Below are 18,109 nucleotides of genomic sequence, written 5' to 3' on the forward strand. Positions count from 1 at the left end.
TGGTTTCCCAGCACGAATTCATGTACAAACATTATTTTTCATTACATTTTTGTCATTTAGCAGATGTTTTTATCCAGAGCGACTTACAGGACAAATAAGAGTTAATTGTCTTGCTCAAGGGCACAATGACAGATTTTTCACCTAGTCGGCTCGGGTTTCAAACCATCAACTTTTCAGTTACTGGGCCAACACTCTTAACCGCTAGGCTACCTGCCAGATCAATTAACTTCGATACAGTTATTCAAATACATTCATCATCAATGACAAAAATAATACAAGTAGTCCATTTCATAAACCCAAGTAGTCGATTCATAGCCTGTTTATCATTAAACAAAAGTTGTTTAGTAATATAAAATAATCCACCCAAACTAAAGCTGAAAACTGATCATCACATCATCTTTATCTGATATACACTGAGCGCACAAACATTAGGAACACATTCCTAATATTTCCCCCTCTTGTCCTCAGAACACCCTCAATTCATCGGGGCATAGACTGGCCAAGGAGTTGAGAGCATTCCACAGGGATGATGGCCCATGTTGACTCCAATGCTTCCCACAATTGTGTCAAGTTGGCTGGGAGTGGATCTCTACTCCGAATAGCTTGTTCTATCTCCTCCCACAGATGAACAATTGGATTGAGATCTGGTGATTCGTCAGGCCACTGCAGTAAACTGAATTCACTGTCATGTTATTGGAACCATTCCTGGACAAGCCTTGTGACATAATCCTGCTGAATAAATCTATTTGCAGATGGATACACTGCTGCAGTGAAGGGAGGCACCTGATATTCTTTAGATATCCTGTAGCATTCAAACATTGTTCATCTTTTATCAAGGGGCCCAATGTGTGCCCTGAAAACACACCCCAACCAACACACCACCAGCCTGCAATGCTGACACACGGAGTGGATGCATGCAGTGGTGTAAAGTACTTAAGTAAAAATGATTTAAATAAGGTTTCATTATTTTCACTCAGTATGACAGTTTACTTTTTCCACAACTGGATGTATGTCCTCGTGGTTTCCTCCATACCCCAGTCCTCCCATCAGCATGAAACAGCAGGAACCAGGATTCATCAGACCAGGCAATAGGTTTCCAATTTTCCAGTGTCCAGTGTTTTCATTCCTTAGCCCACCTGGGTTCACCTGGTCAGTCTGTCATGGAAAGAGCAGGTGTCCTTAATGTTTTGTACACTCAGTGTATGTTGTGTCTACCAGCTCATTCTCACAGAAAACTGTAGAGGGAAGCAGTCCCACCCAGTCAACCATCAGACGCCTCACAGAGGACATTCAACCCGAAGGGCAAATCCAAGATCTCAGTATCTTTACAGTAGAAGCTAACAAAACACACAACCTGACATGGAGCACACTGATCAGTAAAGTAAAGAAAGGCTAACATTCTAGAACGCTCCCTTTCCTCTGCACAGTTCTCACAGTGAGAAACAATAGGATTGCAATAGAGTGTTGACAATTATTTTATTAAATTAAAATTAAGTGATTGAGTGACTAATCTCAGCTGGTCTGAGAGAACTGACAAGGACTCTCTCCTTTATGTATACAATGGAGTCTTTAAATGGCCCAATCTGTAGAATCTCCTCTCACTGTCAGTGCAGTGATAAGGCTTCTCTCAAGTGTGTATCAGTTTTTGTGTCTTTTCATTGCCCAATCTGGAGAAACACTTGCCACATTAAGAGCAGAAGTAAGGCTTCTCTTCTGTGTGTGTTCCTCGATGACCCTTTTAGCTCAGCTGTAAGTCAGATCAGTGGTAAGGCTTCTCTCCTGTGTGTGTTCTCTGATGAACTTTTAGGTCAGTTGATGTTGTGAAGCATTTTACACAATCAGAGCAGGAGTAAGGCTTCTCTCCTGTATGTATACGTTCATGTCTTCTTAAGTTTTCCTGTCGAGAGAAACTCTTTCCACAGTCAAAGCAGGAGTAAGGCTTCACTCCTGTATGTATACGTTCATGTGTTTTTAAGTGGCCCAGTCGAGTGAAACTCTTTCCACATTCAGAGCAGGAGTAAGAATTCACTCCTGTATGTATTCGTTCATGTGTTTTTAAGTCGCCCAGTCGAGAGAAACTCTTTCCACAGTACGAGCAGGAGTAAGGCTTCACTCCTGTATGTATACGTTTATGTGTTTTTAAGTTTCCCAGTCGAGAGAAACTATTTCCACAGTCAGAGCAGAAGTAAGGTTTCACTCCTGTATGTATACGTTCATGTGTTTTTAAGTGGCCCAGTCGAGAGAAACTCTTGTCACAATCAGAGCAGGAGTAAGGCTTCACTCCAGTATGTATACGTTCATGTGTTTTTAAGTCACCTAGTCTAGAGAAACACATTCCACAGACAGAGCAGGGGTAAGGTTTCACTCCTGTATGTATACGTTCATGTGTTTTTAAGTTGCCCATTCGAGAGAAACTCTTTCCGCAGTCAGAGCAGGAGTAAGGCTTCTCTCCCGTGTGTATTCTCTGATGAACTGTCAGAGACCTTGATGTCGTGAATCTCTTCCCACAGTCAGTACAGGGATACAGCTTCTCTCCTGTGTGTATTTTAAGGTGTTTTTTTAGCTTTGATATAATTGGGAATATCTCCTCACAATGTGGGCAGTGGTGAGACCTCTTAGCTCTGTGACCTTCCTGCTGTTGCTCTCTGGATGAAGAGAATGTCTCAACATGGTCTCCTGTGTGAACAACATCAGAAGAACCAGTCAGTTGGTGTGATATACATATGACTTCACAACAGTAGGCTGTACAATACAGGGAATAAAGCTATTAGGGCTGTCCCGACAAAAAAATGTATCCTGGTCAAACGAGTCTTTTCTTTCGGCCAATCGAATGTTTACATTTTAAAACATGTATATTTCCATATATATGTGTTTGAATAAAATCAACTATATGTAGGCTACTGAGCTTGTCTGATGCTTTAAGCACTGCGATTAAAAAATGAAGACACACAAATGACTCACGAGGGATCCAGAGATCAATATAGCGTAACCAGAATAAAATTAATCTGTTCTCGACTCTCCTCCTCCCGCTGCTGCGTTATGATTTTCATATAATTTATAATAAAGTCTTTATATCTCAAATCAATGTCATGTGGTTAATCAAAATTATATCTAAATGAGGCCACCCGGGTGGCGCAGTGGTTAAGGGCGCTGTACTGAGACTCTGGGTTCGCGCCCAGGCTCTATCGTAACCGGCCGCGACTGGGAGGTCCGTGGGGCGACGCACAATTGGCCTAGCGTCGTCCGGGTTAGGGAGGGTTTGGACGGTAGGGAAATCCTTGTCTCATCGCGCACCAGTGACTCCTGTGGCGGGCCGGGCACAGTGCGCGCTAACCAAGGTTGCCAGGTGCACAGTGTTTCCTCCGACACATTGGTGCGGCTGGCTTCCTTGTTGGATGGCGCTGTGTTAAGAAGCAATGCGGCTTGGTTGGGTTGTGTATCGGAGGACGCATGACTTTCAACCTTCGTCTCTGTAGCGATGAGACAAGATAGTAGCTACTAAACAATTGGATACCACGAAATTGGGGAGAAAAAGGGGTTAAATAAAAATTAAATGTATATATATATGTTTTGGTCACTTTTTAATGCTGGCGGTGCATTCACTCTAGTGGTAGCATGAGACGGAGTCTACAACCCACACAAGTGGCTCAGGTAGTGCAGCTCATCCAGGATGGCACATCAATGCGAGCTGTGGCAAGAAGGTTTGCTGTGTCTGTCAGCGTAGTGTCCAGAGCATGGAGGCGCTACTAGGAGACAGGCCAGTACATCAGGAGACGTGGAGGAGGCCGTAGGAGGGCAACAACCCAGCAGCAGGACCGCTACCTCCGCCTTTGTGCAAGGAGGAGCAGGAGGAGCACTGCCAGAGCCCTGCAAAATGACCTCCAGCAGGCCACAAATGTGCATGTGTCTGCTCAAACGGTCAGAAACAGACTCCATGAGGGTGGTAGTAGGGCCCGACGTCCACAGGTGGGGGTTGTGCTTACAGCTCAACACTGTGCAGGACGTTTGGCATTTGCCAGAGAACACCAAGATTGGCAAATTCGCCACTGGCGCCCTGTGCTCTGCACAGATGAAAGCAGGTTCACACTGAGCACATGTGACAGACGTGACAGTCTGGAGACGCCGTGGAGAACGTTCTGCTGCCTGCAACATCCTCCAGCATGACCGGTTTGGTGGTGGGTCAGTCATGGTGTGGTGTGGCATTTCTTTAGGGGGCCACACAGCTCTCCATGTGCTGTGGGGTGGCATTTCTTTGGAGGGCCGCACAGCCCTCCATGTGCTCGCCAGAGGTAGCCTGACTGCCATTAGTTACCGAGATGAGATCCTCAGACCCATTGTGAGACCATATGCTGGTGCGGTTGGCCCTGGGTTCCTCCTAATGAAAGACAATGCTAGACCTCATGTGGCTGGAGTGTGTCAGCAGTTCCTGCAAGAGGAAGGCATTGATGCTATGGACTGGCCCGCCCGTTCCCCAGACGTGAATCCAATTGAGCACATCTGGGACATCATGTCTCGCTCCATCCACCAACGCCACACTGCACCACAGACTGTCCAGGAGTTGGCGGATGCTTTAGTCCAGGTCTGGGAGGAGATCCCTCAGGAGACCATCCGCCACCTCATCAGGAGCATGCCCAGGTGTTGTAGGGAGGTCATACAGGCACGTGGAGGCCACACACACTACTGAGCCTCATTTTGATTTGTTTTAAGGACATTACATCAAAGTTGGATCAGCCTGTAGTGTGGTTTTCCACTTTCATTTTGAGTGTGACTCCAAATCCAGACCTCCATGGGTTGATACATTTGATTTCCATTGATAATTCTTGTGTGATTTTGTTGTCAGCACATTCAACTATGTAAAGAAAAAAGTATTTCATAATAATATTTCATTCATTCAGATCTAGGATGTGTTATTTTAGTGTTCCCTTTATTTTTTTGAGCAGTGTATATTACCGTAACCAAACAAACATTGTAGATTAGAAATTATGAGAACTAACGGTAGGCTAAATGTATTACTGGTGATAGTGGTGTGCCATCCCCTTTGCAACGGACTGGTCCACACAGACTCCTTTCATATCATCCTCCTCTCACTATCACAAGGGTTAGTAACTACACAGACTCATTTCATATCATCCTCCTCTCACTATCACAAGGGTTAGTAACTACACAGACTCATTTCATATCATCCTCCACTCACTATCACAAGGGTTAGTAACTACACAGACTCATTTCATATCATCCTCCACTCACTATCACAAGGGTTAGTAACTACACAGACTCATTTCATATCATCCTCCTCTCACTATCACAAGGGTTAGTAACTACACAGACTCATTTCATATCATCTTCCACTCACTATCACAAGGGTTAGTAACTACACAGACTCATTTCATATCATCCTCCACTCACTATCACAAGGGTTAGTAACTACACAAACTCATTTCATATCATCCTCCTCTCACTATCACAAGGGTTAGTAACTACACAGACTCATTTCATATCATCCTCCACTCACTATCACAAGGGTTAGTAACTACACAGACTCATTTCATATCATCCTCCACTCACTATCACAAGGGTTAGTAACTACACAGACTCATTTCATATCATCCTCCTCTCACTATCACAAGGGTTAGTAACTACACGGACTCATTTCATATCATCCTCCACTCACTATCACAAGGGTTAGTAACTACACAGACTCATTTCATATCATCCTCCACTCACTATCACAAGGGTTAGTAACTACACAGACTCATTTCATATCATCCTCCTCTCACTATCACAAGGGTTAGTAACTCCAGACTCATTTCATATCATCCTCCACTCACTATCACAAGGGTTAGTAACTACACAGAATCATTTCATATCATCCTCCTCTCACTATCACAAGGGTTAGTAACTACACAGACTCATTTCATATCATCCTCCACTCACTATCACAAGGGTTAGTAACTACACAGACTCATTTCATATCATCCTCCACTCACTATCACAAGGGTTAGTAACTACACAGACTCATTTCATATCATCCTCCACTCACTATCACAAGGGTTAGTAACTACACAGACTCATTTCATATCATCCTCCACTCACTATCACAAGGGTTAGTAACTACACAGACTCATTTCATATCATCCTCCTCTCACTATCACAAGGGTTAGTAACTCCACAGACTAATTTCATATCATCCTCCACTCACTATCACAAGGGTTAGTAACTACACAGACTCATTTCATATCATCCTCCTCTCACTATCACAAGGGTTAGTAACTACACAGACTCATTTCATATCATCCTCCTCTCACTATCACAAGGGTTAGTAACTACACAGACTCATTTCATATCATCCTCCTCTCACTATCACAAGGGTTAGTAACTACACAGACTCATTTCATATCATCCTCCACTCACTATCACAAGGGTTAGTAACTACACAGACTCAATTCATATCATCCTCCACTCACTATCACAAGGGTTAGTAACTACACAGACTCATTTCATATCATCCTCCTCTCACTATCACAAGGGTTAGTAACTACACAGACTCATTTCATATCATCCTCCTCTCACTATCACAAGGGTTAGTAACTACATAGACTCATTTCATATCATATCATCCTCCTCTCACTACCACAAGGGTTAGTAACTACACAGACTCATTTCATATCATCCTCCTCTCACTATCACAAGGGTTAGTAACTACACAGACTCATTTCATATCATCCTCCTCTCACTATCACAAGGGTTAGTAACTACACAGACTCATTTCATATCATCCTCCTCTCACTATCACAAGGGTTAGTAACTACATAGACTCATTTCATATCATATCATCCTCCTCTCACTACCACAAGGGTTAGTAACTACACAGACTCATTTCATATCATCCTCCTCTCACTATCACAAGGGTTAGTAACTACACAGACTCATTTCATATCATCCTCCTCTCACTATCACAAGGGTTAGTAACTACACAGACTCATTTCATATCATCCTCCTCTCACTATCACAAGGGTTAGTAACTACACAGACTCACTTCAGAGAACTTTAAAACACTGGCAGTTTGTCTACTTCACTTCTTTAGTCTACTCTCTGATCACTCCAGATAACCCAGTTGTTCAGGGATGTGTTGTCAGAATTACAGAATTCAACCTATCAATAGACTGGGTCATAACTTAAGGTCAAATTTATAGATAGAACCTGCTCTTACCAATCTTCTCCTCCTCTTCTTCATCTTTAATGATGACATTCAGCTTCAGTGTTTGACTGCAGTCTTCCAGCTTCACTGATGCCATCTCTGGATCCTGCAGTACAAACTGGGCTCCACTGTCACAATCAGGACCCAGTAGCTGTAGGTTTGGACTCAGTGTGGAAGGAGAGGCAGGTTGGGTTTGTCCTCACTGTTGATGTTAACGGCCTCAGACTTAATCTGAGTCGGTCTGTAGTAATAAAGACAAACGGACACAAAAGTTACTTTCTTGACAGTTCTGGCACTTTATTCTCTAAAATATATTAGATCAGGTCGCTAAACTTTGACAACAGACCATTTATTAATTTCCCATTAGACAAAGTGCACACCTTAAATTACACAACGCAGGTGCACATAACCTGCAGTAGATTTCCCGAATTCACATAAATGACTCCAAAACCATTTAGTACAAGGTTGCAGTTGTTTTAGGCAGCACTATTCACGATTTTCCTGAATAATCTAGATGCCGGGGTTAAAGACATTTACAAACCATAGCACCCAATTTGAAGAAGGCAATGCTCTGATAATTGGCTGATTGCTCCTAACCCATAAGAATCCCCACACAGTTGACTACTTTAAAATGGTAGAAGCCCTCTCTCCATTTCTATGGATGACGCAGACCCATGCTAAAACAGGTTACATAGAGGTGGAGTCTTCTCTCCCTCTCTGTCTCCAACCGAACAATGGGAATTGTTATTCCAAAGGCTCTCTGGCAAGCGGTTTTAACTAGCTATTTACATTTGTGGTTTGGTCCAAAAGAATGGTTCATATGGACACCAAAACACATTGAGACATTATTTTCCTGTAATAGAGGAGAAGTTACCTTTTCTATCAATACCCTTTTTATGTCTCAACTACTCAGATTGAGAGCAGAGCTTCACTACTAAAACCAGAGTATCAATGAACCTTTATTCTGGAAAATGAATGCTAATATTAGTACTGCTAGCAGTATTTTAGCCAAATACTATTATAATAGCTCTCTAGTCTGTTTTATACATGTGCAATAAGCATAAACAAGGTTGGCCACTTGATTTTAACATCTGAACAAAGTGGACAGGCTATAACTTTATGAATGTCCATCCATGTGGAAGGCCTAGCGTTTGTAAAACAGTCAGTTGCATTGGCTTTATTAGTCCTGGTTCCTGTGACTAATCATGTTGTCTATTTAAGCGCTGAATAGGACCATCAGCTACCCAACTTTATCAGGAGTAACCCTGCAATAGACTGACTGGGGAGGTGATTTTTCACAGTCAAAGTCCTACAATCAGAGCTAAGAAGCTAATATTTGTGTAAACTGTTGATAATAGTTTTCTGTTGGTGTCACCTGTTTCATGGGTGCACAATCCAACTCGTTTCATAAAGTCATATAAGAATGCCCCCAATACAATGATGTGGTCTAATACCGCTACAGTGGGATTTCAGTTTATTTCAGTTTATTTTCAAAATAATTCGTTATTGTAATTTATTGTAAATAAATAATAATCCAACCATGTTCTGCGTTATTTTGTCCAAATATGACATGATTTCACTATTTTGTATCAGTTTATCGCTTTAAGAGGGATTTTTATTTTGAGTGTGAACCACACATGCCTCTATTGTGGCTAGCTTCACATAGGTAGGGACAGGCGGACATCAGGCCTATGTCCAGCTGGAGGACGGAGATGTTGGCCACATCAGATAGAAATGTATTATGTTGAACAAACATTCCTCTGATTCTAATGAATCATGTCAGTTCTATTCAGAGGATTTCTATCTGTACATTTCCAAAATGTTTTTGTTCTGAACATCCCGAGGCGGAAACCCACTGAGCTAACGAACCTGCAAAGCCTAACAAATGAACGTGTTGTGGACCCCGCGCCGTGTGCTTTTTTAAAAATCACGTTCATCACTCGCTCGGTTTGACACAAAACCTTTCCCAAACGTTATAATACCTTGATTGGTTTGTTATCTAACATGTCATGACGTTATTTCAATATTAGACAGTTTAAAAGTGCTATTACGTACCTGTAGTAAGAAGAAAAAAGGACAGCAGTTCTGACGTTCTCTTCACTCGAAAGAATGGTGTGCGTCTACCGGAACTTCCGGTCTCCCCCCCCTCCCCAACCCACTACCACAGTGCAACAGTGACATCTATTGGACTGATGGACTAACTACTGCCAAAGCATGTAGAATGTAAGTGAGATTGATTAGCTTGACAAATAAACCTTGGTTTAAAAAAACTAAACCGGTGTCTGTTTTCGTGTCTACGTTTTTCAACTCATTACATATGTATTGTAGATGATCTCTGTGGAAGGCCAAGAAGATCATCAAGAACCTCAGCCACCAGAGACACGGCCTGTTCCCCCTGCTACCATCTATCAGGCGGAGACAGTGCAGGTGCATCAAAGCTGGGACCAAGAGAATGAAAGCACTTCTATCTCCAGGCCATAAGACTGTTAAACAGTCATCCTTGATTTGATGTAGAGAATACTGGTGTCGTGCAACTTGGCATGTCCCAATGTGTGACATGTACTGAGTAGATAAATACAGATATATATTATTTTGAATGCCTTGAATTAAACAAAAGCATTACATTTACTGTAAAGATAACCCCCCAAAACTATGATGATTCAGTAGATCAATTACAGTTCTCTAGCAGGGCTCCCGAATGGCACTGCGGTCTAAGGCACAGCATCTCAGTGCTAGAGGCATCACTACAGACACCCTGGTTCAAATCTAGGCTGTATCACAACCAGGCATGATTGGGAGTCCCATAGGGTGGCGCACAATTGGCCCAACACCGTCGGGTTTGGCCAGTGTAGGTCATCATTGTAAATAAGAAATTGTTCTTAACTGACCTGCCTAATTAAATTAAAGGTCTCACAGATGCTTATGCTGACAAAACATGTTAGAGAATAGGTCAGATTTAGCTTTGTGATGCTCATTTCAACTTCCTGTCTTGTTCAGCTTCAGATAAACACTAAATATTTCACTTAAAATATATATATTTTTATAATTCATTATACAAGAGAACTAGTTTGACCAGTACAAATTCATGTACAAACTGTATTTTTCATGGGAAGATCGATTAAGCCGGCTTCAATGGAGCTGCCCAAACATATTCATAAATGACTCAAATAACTAATCTAGTTTTAAAATAAAATGTAATAAACACATGTACTTTTATTTATTGATGTACAGATTATGTAGTAAAAAATGTCTCTCCCCAAACTGATCATCACACCATCTCTGGTACATGTTGTGTCTACCAGCTCATTACCACAGAAAACTGCAGAGGGAAGCACTACCACCCAGTTAACCAGCCTCACAGAGGATATTCAACCTTAAGCGCAAATCCAAGGTCATCTCAATATCTTTACAGTAGAAGTGAACAAAACACACCAAAACTGACAAGGTGAATACTGATCAGTAAAGTAAAGAGAGGCTAATGTTCTATAATGCTCCTTTTCCTCTGCACAGTTCAATCACAGTGAGAAAGAATAGCATTACAATAGATTGTGCTACAATTTATTGAGAATTAAGTGATAGAATGATTTTAATCTTAGCCAGTCAGAGAACAGATGGGGATTCTCACATTTATATGTTGGTGTCCTTTTAAGTTGTTCTGCTAAGAAAAACTCTCCTTTGTGTATACGTTCATGTTGTTTTAAGGTACCCAGGTGAGAAAAACTCTTCCCACAGTCAGAACAGGAGTAGGGCTTCTCTCCAGTGTTGACTGATGAACTGTCAGATCCCTTGATATTTTGCAGCTCTTCCCACAGTCAGAGCAGGGATACAGATTCTCTCCTGTGTGTATTTTTAGCTTTGATAGTGTTAAAAAGAAAAAATGCAATTGCAGCCTCTTTGCAATAAGGAATTGAGACCAAAAGCTCAAGAGAAGTTTAAGAGAGTGTTTAATACCAATGATACAGTCAGCTGAGTGCATGCATTTAGAAAGCTCACAACACATTTTATACTCTTCCCTTATAGGCGTCACCTCCCCAGCTATACATTTTATGGCCCCAATGAGTTTCCCTCTTTTCCCCTGTGGAATGTCCATGGTCCTCTCTTTGTTTAGCCAGATGTCAGAATCCCAACCCGTCCATCTTCTGTTCTGGGCCTGACCCTGCTCTCTGATCCGAGGCAATTTCCTCTTCTCTGATTATAGTTACAAAATACAAACTATATATATATTTTCACCCCAACCTCGTACACGGTGTTCTGGGAATCCACAACCTTTGACATGTGACGCTTACAAAATGAAGGCCTGTTTCTAAAACTGCGTATCTAAGGCTCTGGTCTGTTCTAGGAGTGAGGGTAAACAATAGGCATGTTCTCTGCTATCCACTTTATGTTTTAATTATAATTTTGGGTATAGGGGAGAGTCACTTGTTTTCCCCCAAGTGTTCAGACAGGGTCGGGGGAAAATATATTTTAGTGAAGGGAGGGGCATACATTTTTATTTCAGAGATACAATTTGCTCCAGGTATCCCTCATTATAAATAACATACAGTCCCTTAGTAGTAAAAAAAATAATCCACCCAAATGAATGGAGAAAACGGATCACACCATCTCTATCTCTATCTGATACATGTTGTGTCTACTATCTCAGTCCCACAGACGACTTCATACGGAAGCAGTATATTCAACGCTAAGGGCAAATCCAAGGTCCTCTCAATATTTTTTGCAGTAGAAGCTAATAAAACACACCAAAACTGACAAAGTAACTGACAAAGTAAAGTAAAGAGGATAACATTCTATAATGCTCCATTTCCTCTGCACAGTTCTCTCACAGTGAGAAACAATAGGACAACAATAGCGTGTTCTACACTTTCTTCATTTGATCCAATTCCCTGTTACCAATTATTTTATGAGATGAGAATTAAGTGACTTTAATCTTAGCTGGTCCGAGAGAACTGATGAAGCTTCTCTCCTTTTGTTACCAAAAAGGGAGGTTACTTTAAACAGGGGTCCATTTTCAATCCAGCAACAAAAAAAATGTAATCTGCAAAAGGCTTCACTCGTTTGTATCCGTTGGTGTGCTTAAGTTGCTCTGTTGAGAGAATCTCGCCCCACAGTCAGAGCAGGAGTAAGGTTTCTCTCCTGTGTGCACTCTCTGATGAACTGTCAGAGCACTTGATGTTGTGAAACTCTTCCCACATTCAGAGCAGGGATAAGGCTTCTCTCCTTCCTGTGTGTATACGTTGGTGATTCTTTAAGCTGCTGTGTCGAGTGAAATTCTTCCCACAGTCAGAGCAGGAGTAAGGCTTCTCTCCTGTGTGTAAACGTTGGTGTTCCTTTAAGCTGCTGTGTTGAGAGAAACTTTTTCCACAGTCAGAACAGAAGGAAAGCCTCTCTCCGGTGTGTGTTCTCTGATGAACATTTAGCGCAGATGATGTTGGGAAGAATTTACCACAGTCAGAGCAAGTGTAAGGCTTGTCTCCTGTGTGTATATGTTGGTGTGATTTTACGCTGCTCTGTAGAGAGAAACTCTTCCCACATTTAGAGCAGGAGTAAGGCTTCTCTCCTGTATGTATACGCTGGTGACATTTTAACGTATCAAATTGTGTGAAACGTTTTCCACAGTCCGAACAGGAGTAAGGCTTTTCACCTGTATGTAAACGTTGGTGTATTTTTAAGTTGCTCCGTTGAGAAAAACTCTTCCCACAGTCAGAGCAGGAAAAAGGCTTTTCTCCTGTATGTACACGTTCATGTGCTTTTAAAGTATCCAATAGGGAGAAACTTTTCCCACAGTCAGAGCAGAAGTAAGGCTTCTCTCCTGTGTGTATATGTTGGTGTATTTTTAAACTGCTCCGTCGAGAGAATCTCCCCCCACAGTCAGAGCAGGAAAAAGGCTTCTCTCCTGTGTGTGTTCTCTGGTGAACTGTTAGGTCAGATGATGTTGTGAAGCATTTTCCACATTCAGAGCAAGAGTAAGGCTTCTCTCCTGTGTGTATGCGTTGGTGTGATTTGAAGTGGCTTCGTTGAGAGAATCTCCACCCACAGTATGAGCAGGAGTAAGGTTTCTCTCCTGTGTGTATACGTTGGTGTGTTTTTAAGCTGCTCTGTTGAGAGAATCTCAACCCACAGTCAGAGCAGGAGTACGACTTCTCTCCTGTGTGTATTTTTAAGTGTATTTTTAGCTTTGAAAGAATTGGGAAAATCTTCTTACAATGTGGGCATTGGTGAGACCTCTTAGGTCTGTGATCTTCCTGTTGTTGCTCTCTGGATGTAGGGAATGTCTCAATGTTACCTGTGTGAACAGCATCAGAAATAAAAGTCAGTGTGATAAACAGTGATTATACAAAATATTATGAACACCTGCTACTTCCATGACATAGACTGACCAGGTGAAAGCTATGATCCCTTATTGATATCACTTGTTAAATCACTGTAGATGAAGGGGTGTAGACAGGTTAAAGAAGGATTTTTAAATATTGAGATAATTTAGACATGGATTGTGTATGTGTGCCATTCAGAGGGTGAATCAGCAAGACAAAAGATTGAAGTGTCTTTGAACGGGGTGTGGTAATAGGTGTCAGGTCCACCGGTTTGTGTCAAGAACTGCAATGCTGCTGGGTTTTTCACACTGAACAGTTTCCCTTATGTATAAAGAATGGTCCACCACCCAAAGGACATCCAGCCAACTTGACACAACTGTGGGAATCAAAAAGGCCAGCTTTTTCAAGCAGAAATTTGCATCCTGTAGCTCTAACTCCAAAAAGTTCTGGGACACTGTAAGGTCCATGGAGAACAAGAGCACCTCCTCCCAGCTGCCCACTGCACTGAGGCTAGGTAACACAGTCACCACCGATAAATCCATGATAATCGAAAACTTCAACAAGCATTTCTCAATGGCTGGCCATGCCTTCCTCCTGGCTACTCCAACCTCGGCCAACAGCTCCGCCCCCCTGCAGCTACTCGCCCAAGCCATCCCAGCTTCTCCTTTACCCAAATCCAGATAGCAGATGTTCTGAAAGAGCTGCAAAACCTGGACCCGTACAAATCAGCTGGGCTTGACAATCTGGACCCTCTATTTCTGAAACTATCTGCCGCCATTGTCGCAACCCCTATTACCAGCCTGTTCAAACTCTCTTTCATATCGTCTGAGATCCCCAAGGACTGGAAAGCTGCCGCGGTCATCCCCCTCTTCAAAGGGGAGACACCCTGGACCCAAACGGTTACAGACCTATATCCATCCTGCCCTGCCTATCTAAGGTCTTCGAAAGCCAAGTCAACAAACAGATCACTGACCATCTCGAATCCCACCATACCTTCTCCGCTGTGCAATCTGGTTTCCCGAGCCAGTCACGGGTGCACCTCAGTCACGCTAAAGGTACTAAACGATATCATAACTGCCATCGATAAAAGACAGTACTGTGCAGCCATCTTCATCGACCTGGCCAAGGCTTTCGACTCTGTCAATCACCATATTCTTATCAGCAGACTCAATAGCCTCGGTTTTTCTAATGACTGCCTTGCCTGGTTCTCCAATTACTTTGCAGACAGAGTTCAGTGTGTCAAATCGGAGGGCATGTTGTCCGGTCTTCTGGCAGTGGGGGTGCCACAGGGTTCAATTCTCGGGCCGACTCTTTTCTCTGTATATATCAATGATGCTGCTCTTGCTGCGGGCGATTCCCTGATCCACCTCTATGCAGACGACACCATTCTGTATACTTCTGGCCCTTCCTTGGACACTGTGCTATCTAAACTCCAAACAAGCTTCAATGCCATACAACACTCCTTCCGTGGCCTCCAACTGCACTTAAACGCCAGTAAAACCAAATGCATGCTTTTCAAAAGTTCGCTGCCTGCACCCACACGCCCGACTAGCATCACCACCCTGGATGGTTCCGACCTAGAATATGTGGACATCTATAAGTACCTAGGTGTCTGGCTAGACTGTAAACTCTCCTTCCAGACTCATATCAAACATCTCCAATCCAAAATCAAATCTAGAATCGGCTTTCTATTTCGCAACAAAGCCTCCTTCACTCACGCCGCCAAACTTACCCTAGTAAAACTGACTATCCTACCGATCCTCGACTTCGGCGATGTCATCTACAAAATGGCTTCCAATACTCTACTCAGCAAACTGGATGCAGTTTATCACAGTGCCATCCGCTTTGTTACTAAAGCACCTTATCCCACCCACCACTGCGACCTGTATGATCTAGTCGGCTGACCCTCGCTACATATTCGTCGCCAGACCCACTGGCTCCAGGTTATCTACAAGTCCATGCTAGGTAAAGCTCCGCCTTATCTCAGTTCACTGGTCACGGTGGCAACACTCACCCGTAGCACGCGCTCCAGCAGGTGTATCTCACTGATCATCCCTAAAGCCAACACCTCATTTGGCCTCCTTTCCTTCCAGTTTTCTGCTGCCTGTGACTGGAACGAATTGCAAAAATCGTTGAAGTTGGAGACTTTTATCTCCCTCATCAACTTTAAACATCTGCTATCTGAGCAGCTAACCGATCGCTGCAGCTGTACATAGTCCATCTGTAAATAGCCCACCCAATTTACCTACCTCATCCCCATACTGTTTTTATTTATTTACTTTTCTGCTCTTTTGCACACCAATATCTCTACCTGTACATGACCATCTAATCATTTATCACTCCAGTGTTAATCTGCTAAATTGTAATTATTCGCCTAGCTTCTCATGCCCTTTGCACACAATGTATATAGACTCTTTAAAAAATAAAAAATAAATTATACTGTGTTATTGACTTGTTTATTGTTTACTCCATGTGTAACTCTGTGTTGCTGTCTGTTCACACTGCTATGCTTTATCTTGGGCAGGTCGCAGTTGTAAATGAGAACTTGTTCTCAACTTGCCTACCTGGTTAAATAAAGGTTAAATACATTTTAAAAATTTAGTCCACATGGGCCAGACTCCCTGTGGAACACTTTCAAAACATTGTACAGTCCATTAGAGCTGTCCTTGACACCAAGAGTAATCTGTTCTTCCCACCAATCGATTGGCTTAAATTTTTAAATGTGCATTTGATGCGATTGTGCTCAGACTTACAAAACAAAAAGACTAGCACCTGTTGTCTCTCTCTCTCTTCCCTGCTGCAGCGACCACCACAGAACATCAACAGTGTTCATCACGCTGTCCACTGTACTGAAGCTGCAACATAATTACAGCCATTTCTGACTGAAAAGTTCTGTTGCTGAAATCCCTCATTTGTTTGGGAAAAACGTTCTCTATTCCCTCGCATTTATTTGTGAGACATGTATACATTGCATGCACGTGACCAATAGGGCAGGACCTATAGCATATCATAATCACATCAATAAATTGGTTATAACAAACTCAGAACACTGTAACAGCAAAACGGTTGCAGAGGACGTGACAAACTCGAAACAGGAGAATGTTTACTGGTTGCTCAGGAGGTAAAGGGGAAGTCAGATGTGTGGAATAAATGTGACTAGTTGTGGAAAATACTGGAGATCCAGAAAAGTAAGGTAAGGAGCAAACACTGAGTGCATATTGTGTGTTCCAAACAGGTAGATTACAAAAATCTTCTGACTGTTTGGAACAATGTAAACAACACTAATTATAAGTGTACCAGAGCATCTACTTTACAGCAAAGACTAAAAACTGTCGCATTCATTCGTGAATGCAATTTTCAAAAACAGAACGGCTTATTTATTGTTTACGCTAATTATTCAAGGCTCACTTAAATTTTACTTTAAAAACTAAAATGCTTGATTGCATTTTAAATCATGAATGACTGGTATGCTGTGTGATGACATGGACGAATGACGGATTGATACAGTAGCCTACACAAGTATTGAAATGTAGTCTTTAGTAAGTTAAGGTATTAAGACAAAACCAAATGCGCTCTTAGGCCTCAAGCTGGATGGTGCTTATACAAGGCTGCTATACTAAGCCTACTAATGATAATGGCATTACCTATTATCATAGTGATGGTCATAATAATAATTATAACAAGATGGAGATCCAGAAAAAGGAGGGGTTTTAATATTAATATTCTGACCATTTGGAACAGTGTATAGAACATTAAATTAATGATCAATAATACCAGAGAGGCTGGTTTAATGAAAACATTAAGCATTTATTAAAGCATAGCAAAGATAAAAAATTGGAGAATTTGTTAAATTGTTTATCCGACATGTTGCGTGTGGCTTGGTGCTCACGGAATCAGTAGGCTATTAAACAAACAGGCAACACGAGCAGGTTCTGTCTTATTTCTGCAGATAAATGGATGATATATAAAGCCAGGCACAATTAACAGTTATGATTATAATAGCAATTTAAGTTGGAGTTTCCTCTCTCACTTCTATTAGACAATAAGGGAAGGGCTGTTTTCTCATCTCCTCATCCTGCTGCCTCCGCAGCTTTGTTCTCAACACCGATATGCTGGTTAACTTTGCTATTATACACAAAGCAACATGGTCTAGGAAAAGGCGCCAATTCAACAGTGCACTGAGATGTGTTTCAGAACTGTGAACTAACTCAGTATTAGCAAAGTGTTCTTACTGTTTTGCACACTCTGTACAAGCCAAATAAGACATTTTAACATCAGCAGTTGTCACAAAGTGCTTTACAGAAACCCAGCCTAAAACCCCAAAGAGCAATCAATGCAGATGTAGAAGCACAGTGGTTAGGAAACACTCCTAGAAGGCAGGAAGCTAGAAAGAAACCTAGAGAGGAGCTAGACTCAGAGGGGTGTCCAGTACTCTTCCAAACATTAGTAGTGAATTTCATACAAGTTGGTCACCGCACTTAAATTGAGCTGCAGGAGACTCACCTCACGAAGCACACATTTTGGTAATTGTGCTTAATTGTAAACAAACACACGTGACTGACTCAAACCGTTGTTTTGGGAAACTAGTACCCGTACGCTT

General features: G+C 42.1%; 2 protein-coding genes across 2 annotated transcripts; both read right to left on the minus strand.

The window, feature by feature from the left end:
- On the minus strand, positions 1-7,295 carry LOC139373888 (zinc finger protein 436-like). Its single transcript, XM_071114984.1, has 2 exons — positions 7,211-7,295; positions 1-2,676 (listed from the first exon to the last, which is right to left on the minus strand). Exons 1-2 carry the CDS (start codon positions 7,293-7,295, stop codon positions 1,760-1,762), a joined length of 1,002 nt encoding a protein of 333 aa, XP_070971085.1. The 3' UTR covers positions 1-1,759.
- A 5,095-nt stretch (positions 7,296-12,390) lies between these two features.
- LOC139373889 (zinc finger protein ZFP2-like) lies at positions 12,391-16,385 on the minus strand. Its single transcript, XM_071114986.1, has 4 exons — positions 16,380-16,385; positions 13,401-13,481; positions 12,840-13,293; positions 12,391-12,755 (listed from the first exon to the last, which is right to left on the minus strand). Exons 1-4 carry the CDS (start codon positions 16,383-16,385, stop codon positions 12,391-12,393), a joined length of 906 nt encoding a protein of 301 aa, XP_070971087.1.
- Positions 16,386-18,109: the final 1,724 nt, after the last annotated feature.

Source organism: Oncorhynchus clarkii, chromosome 18 (genome assembly GCF_045791955.1).
Source record: "Oncorhynchus clarkii lewisi isolate Uvic-CL-2024 chromosome 18, UVic_Ocla_1.0, whole genome shotgun sequence".
NCBI classification, from domain to species: Eukaryota; Metazoa; Chordata; class Actinopteri; order Salmoniformes; family Salmonidae; genus Oncorhynchus; species Oncorhynchus clarkii.

What these genes read in the sequence shown, in the direction of transcription:
- LOC139373888 (XM_071114984.1), bottom strand. Translation starts at nt 7,295, where the DNA reads ATGGCATCAGTGAAGCTGGAAGACTGCAGTCAAACACTGAAGCTGAAT. An exon ending in AGAAGAGGAGGAGAAGATTG is followed by an intron (nt 2,677 to 7,210) that starts GTAAGAGCAGGT and finishes TTGTTCACACAG; the next exon opens with GAGACCATGTTGAGACATTC.
- LOC139373889 (XM_071114986.1), bottom strand. An exon ending in GTCTCACCAATGCCCACATT is followed by an intron (nt 13,294 to 13,400) that starts GTAAGAAGATTT and finishes TTCTCTCAACAG; the next exon opens with AGCAGCTTAAAAACACACCA. An exon ending in ACACCAACGTTTACATACAG is followed by an intron (nt 12,756 to 12,839) that starts GTGAAAAGCCTT and finishes GTATACATACAG; the next exon opens with GAGAGAAGCCTTACTCCTGC.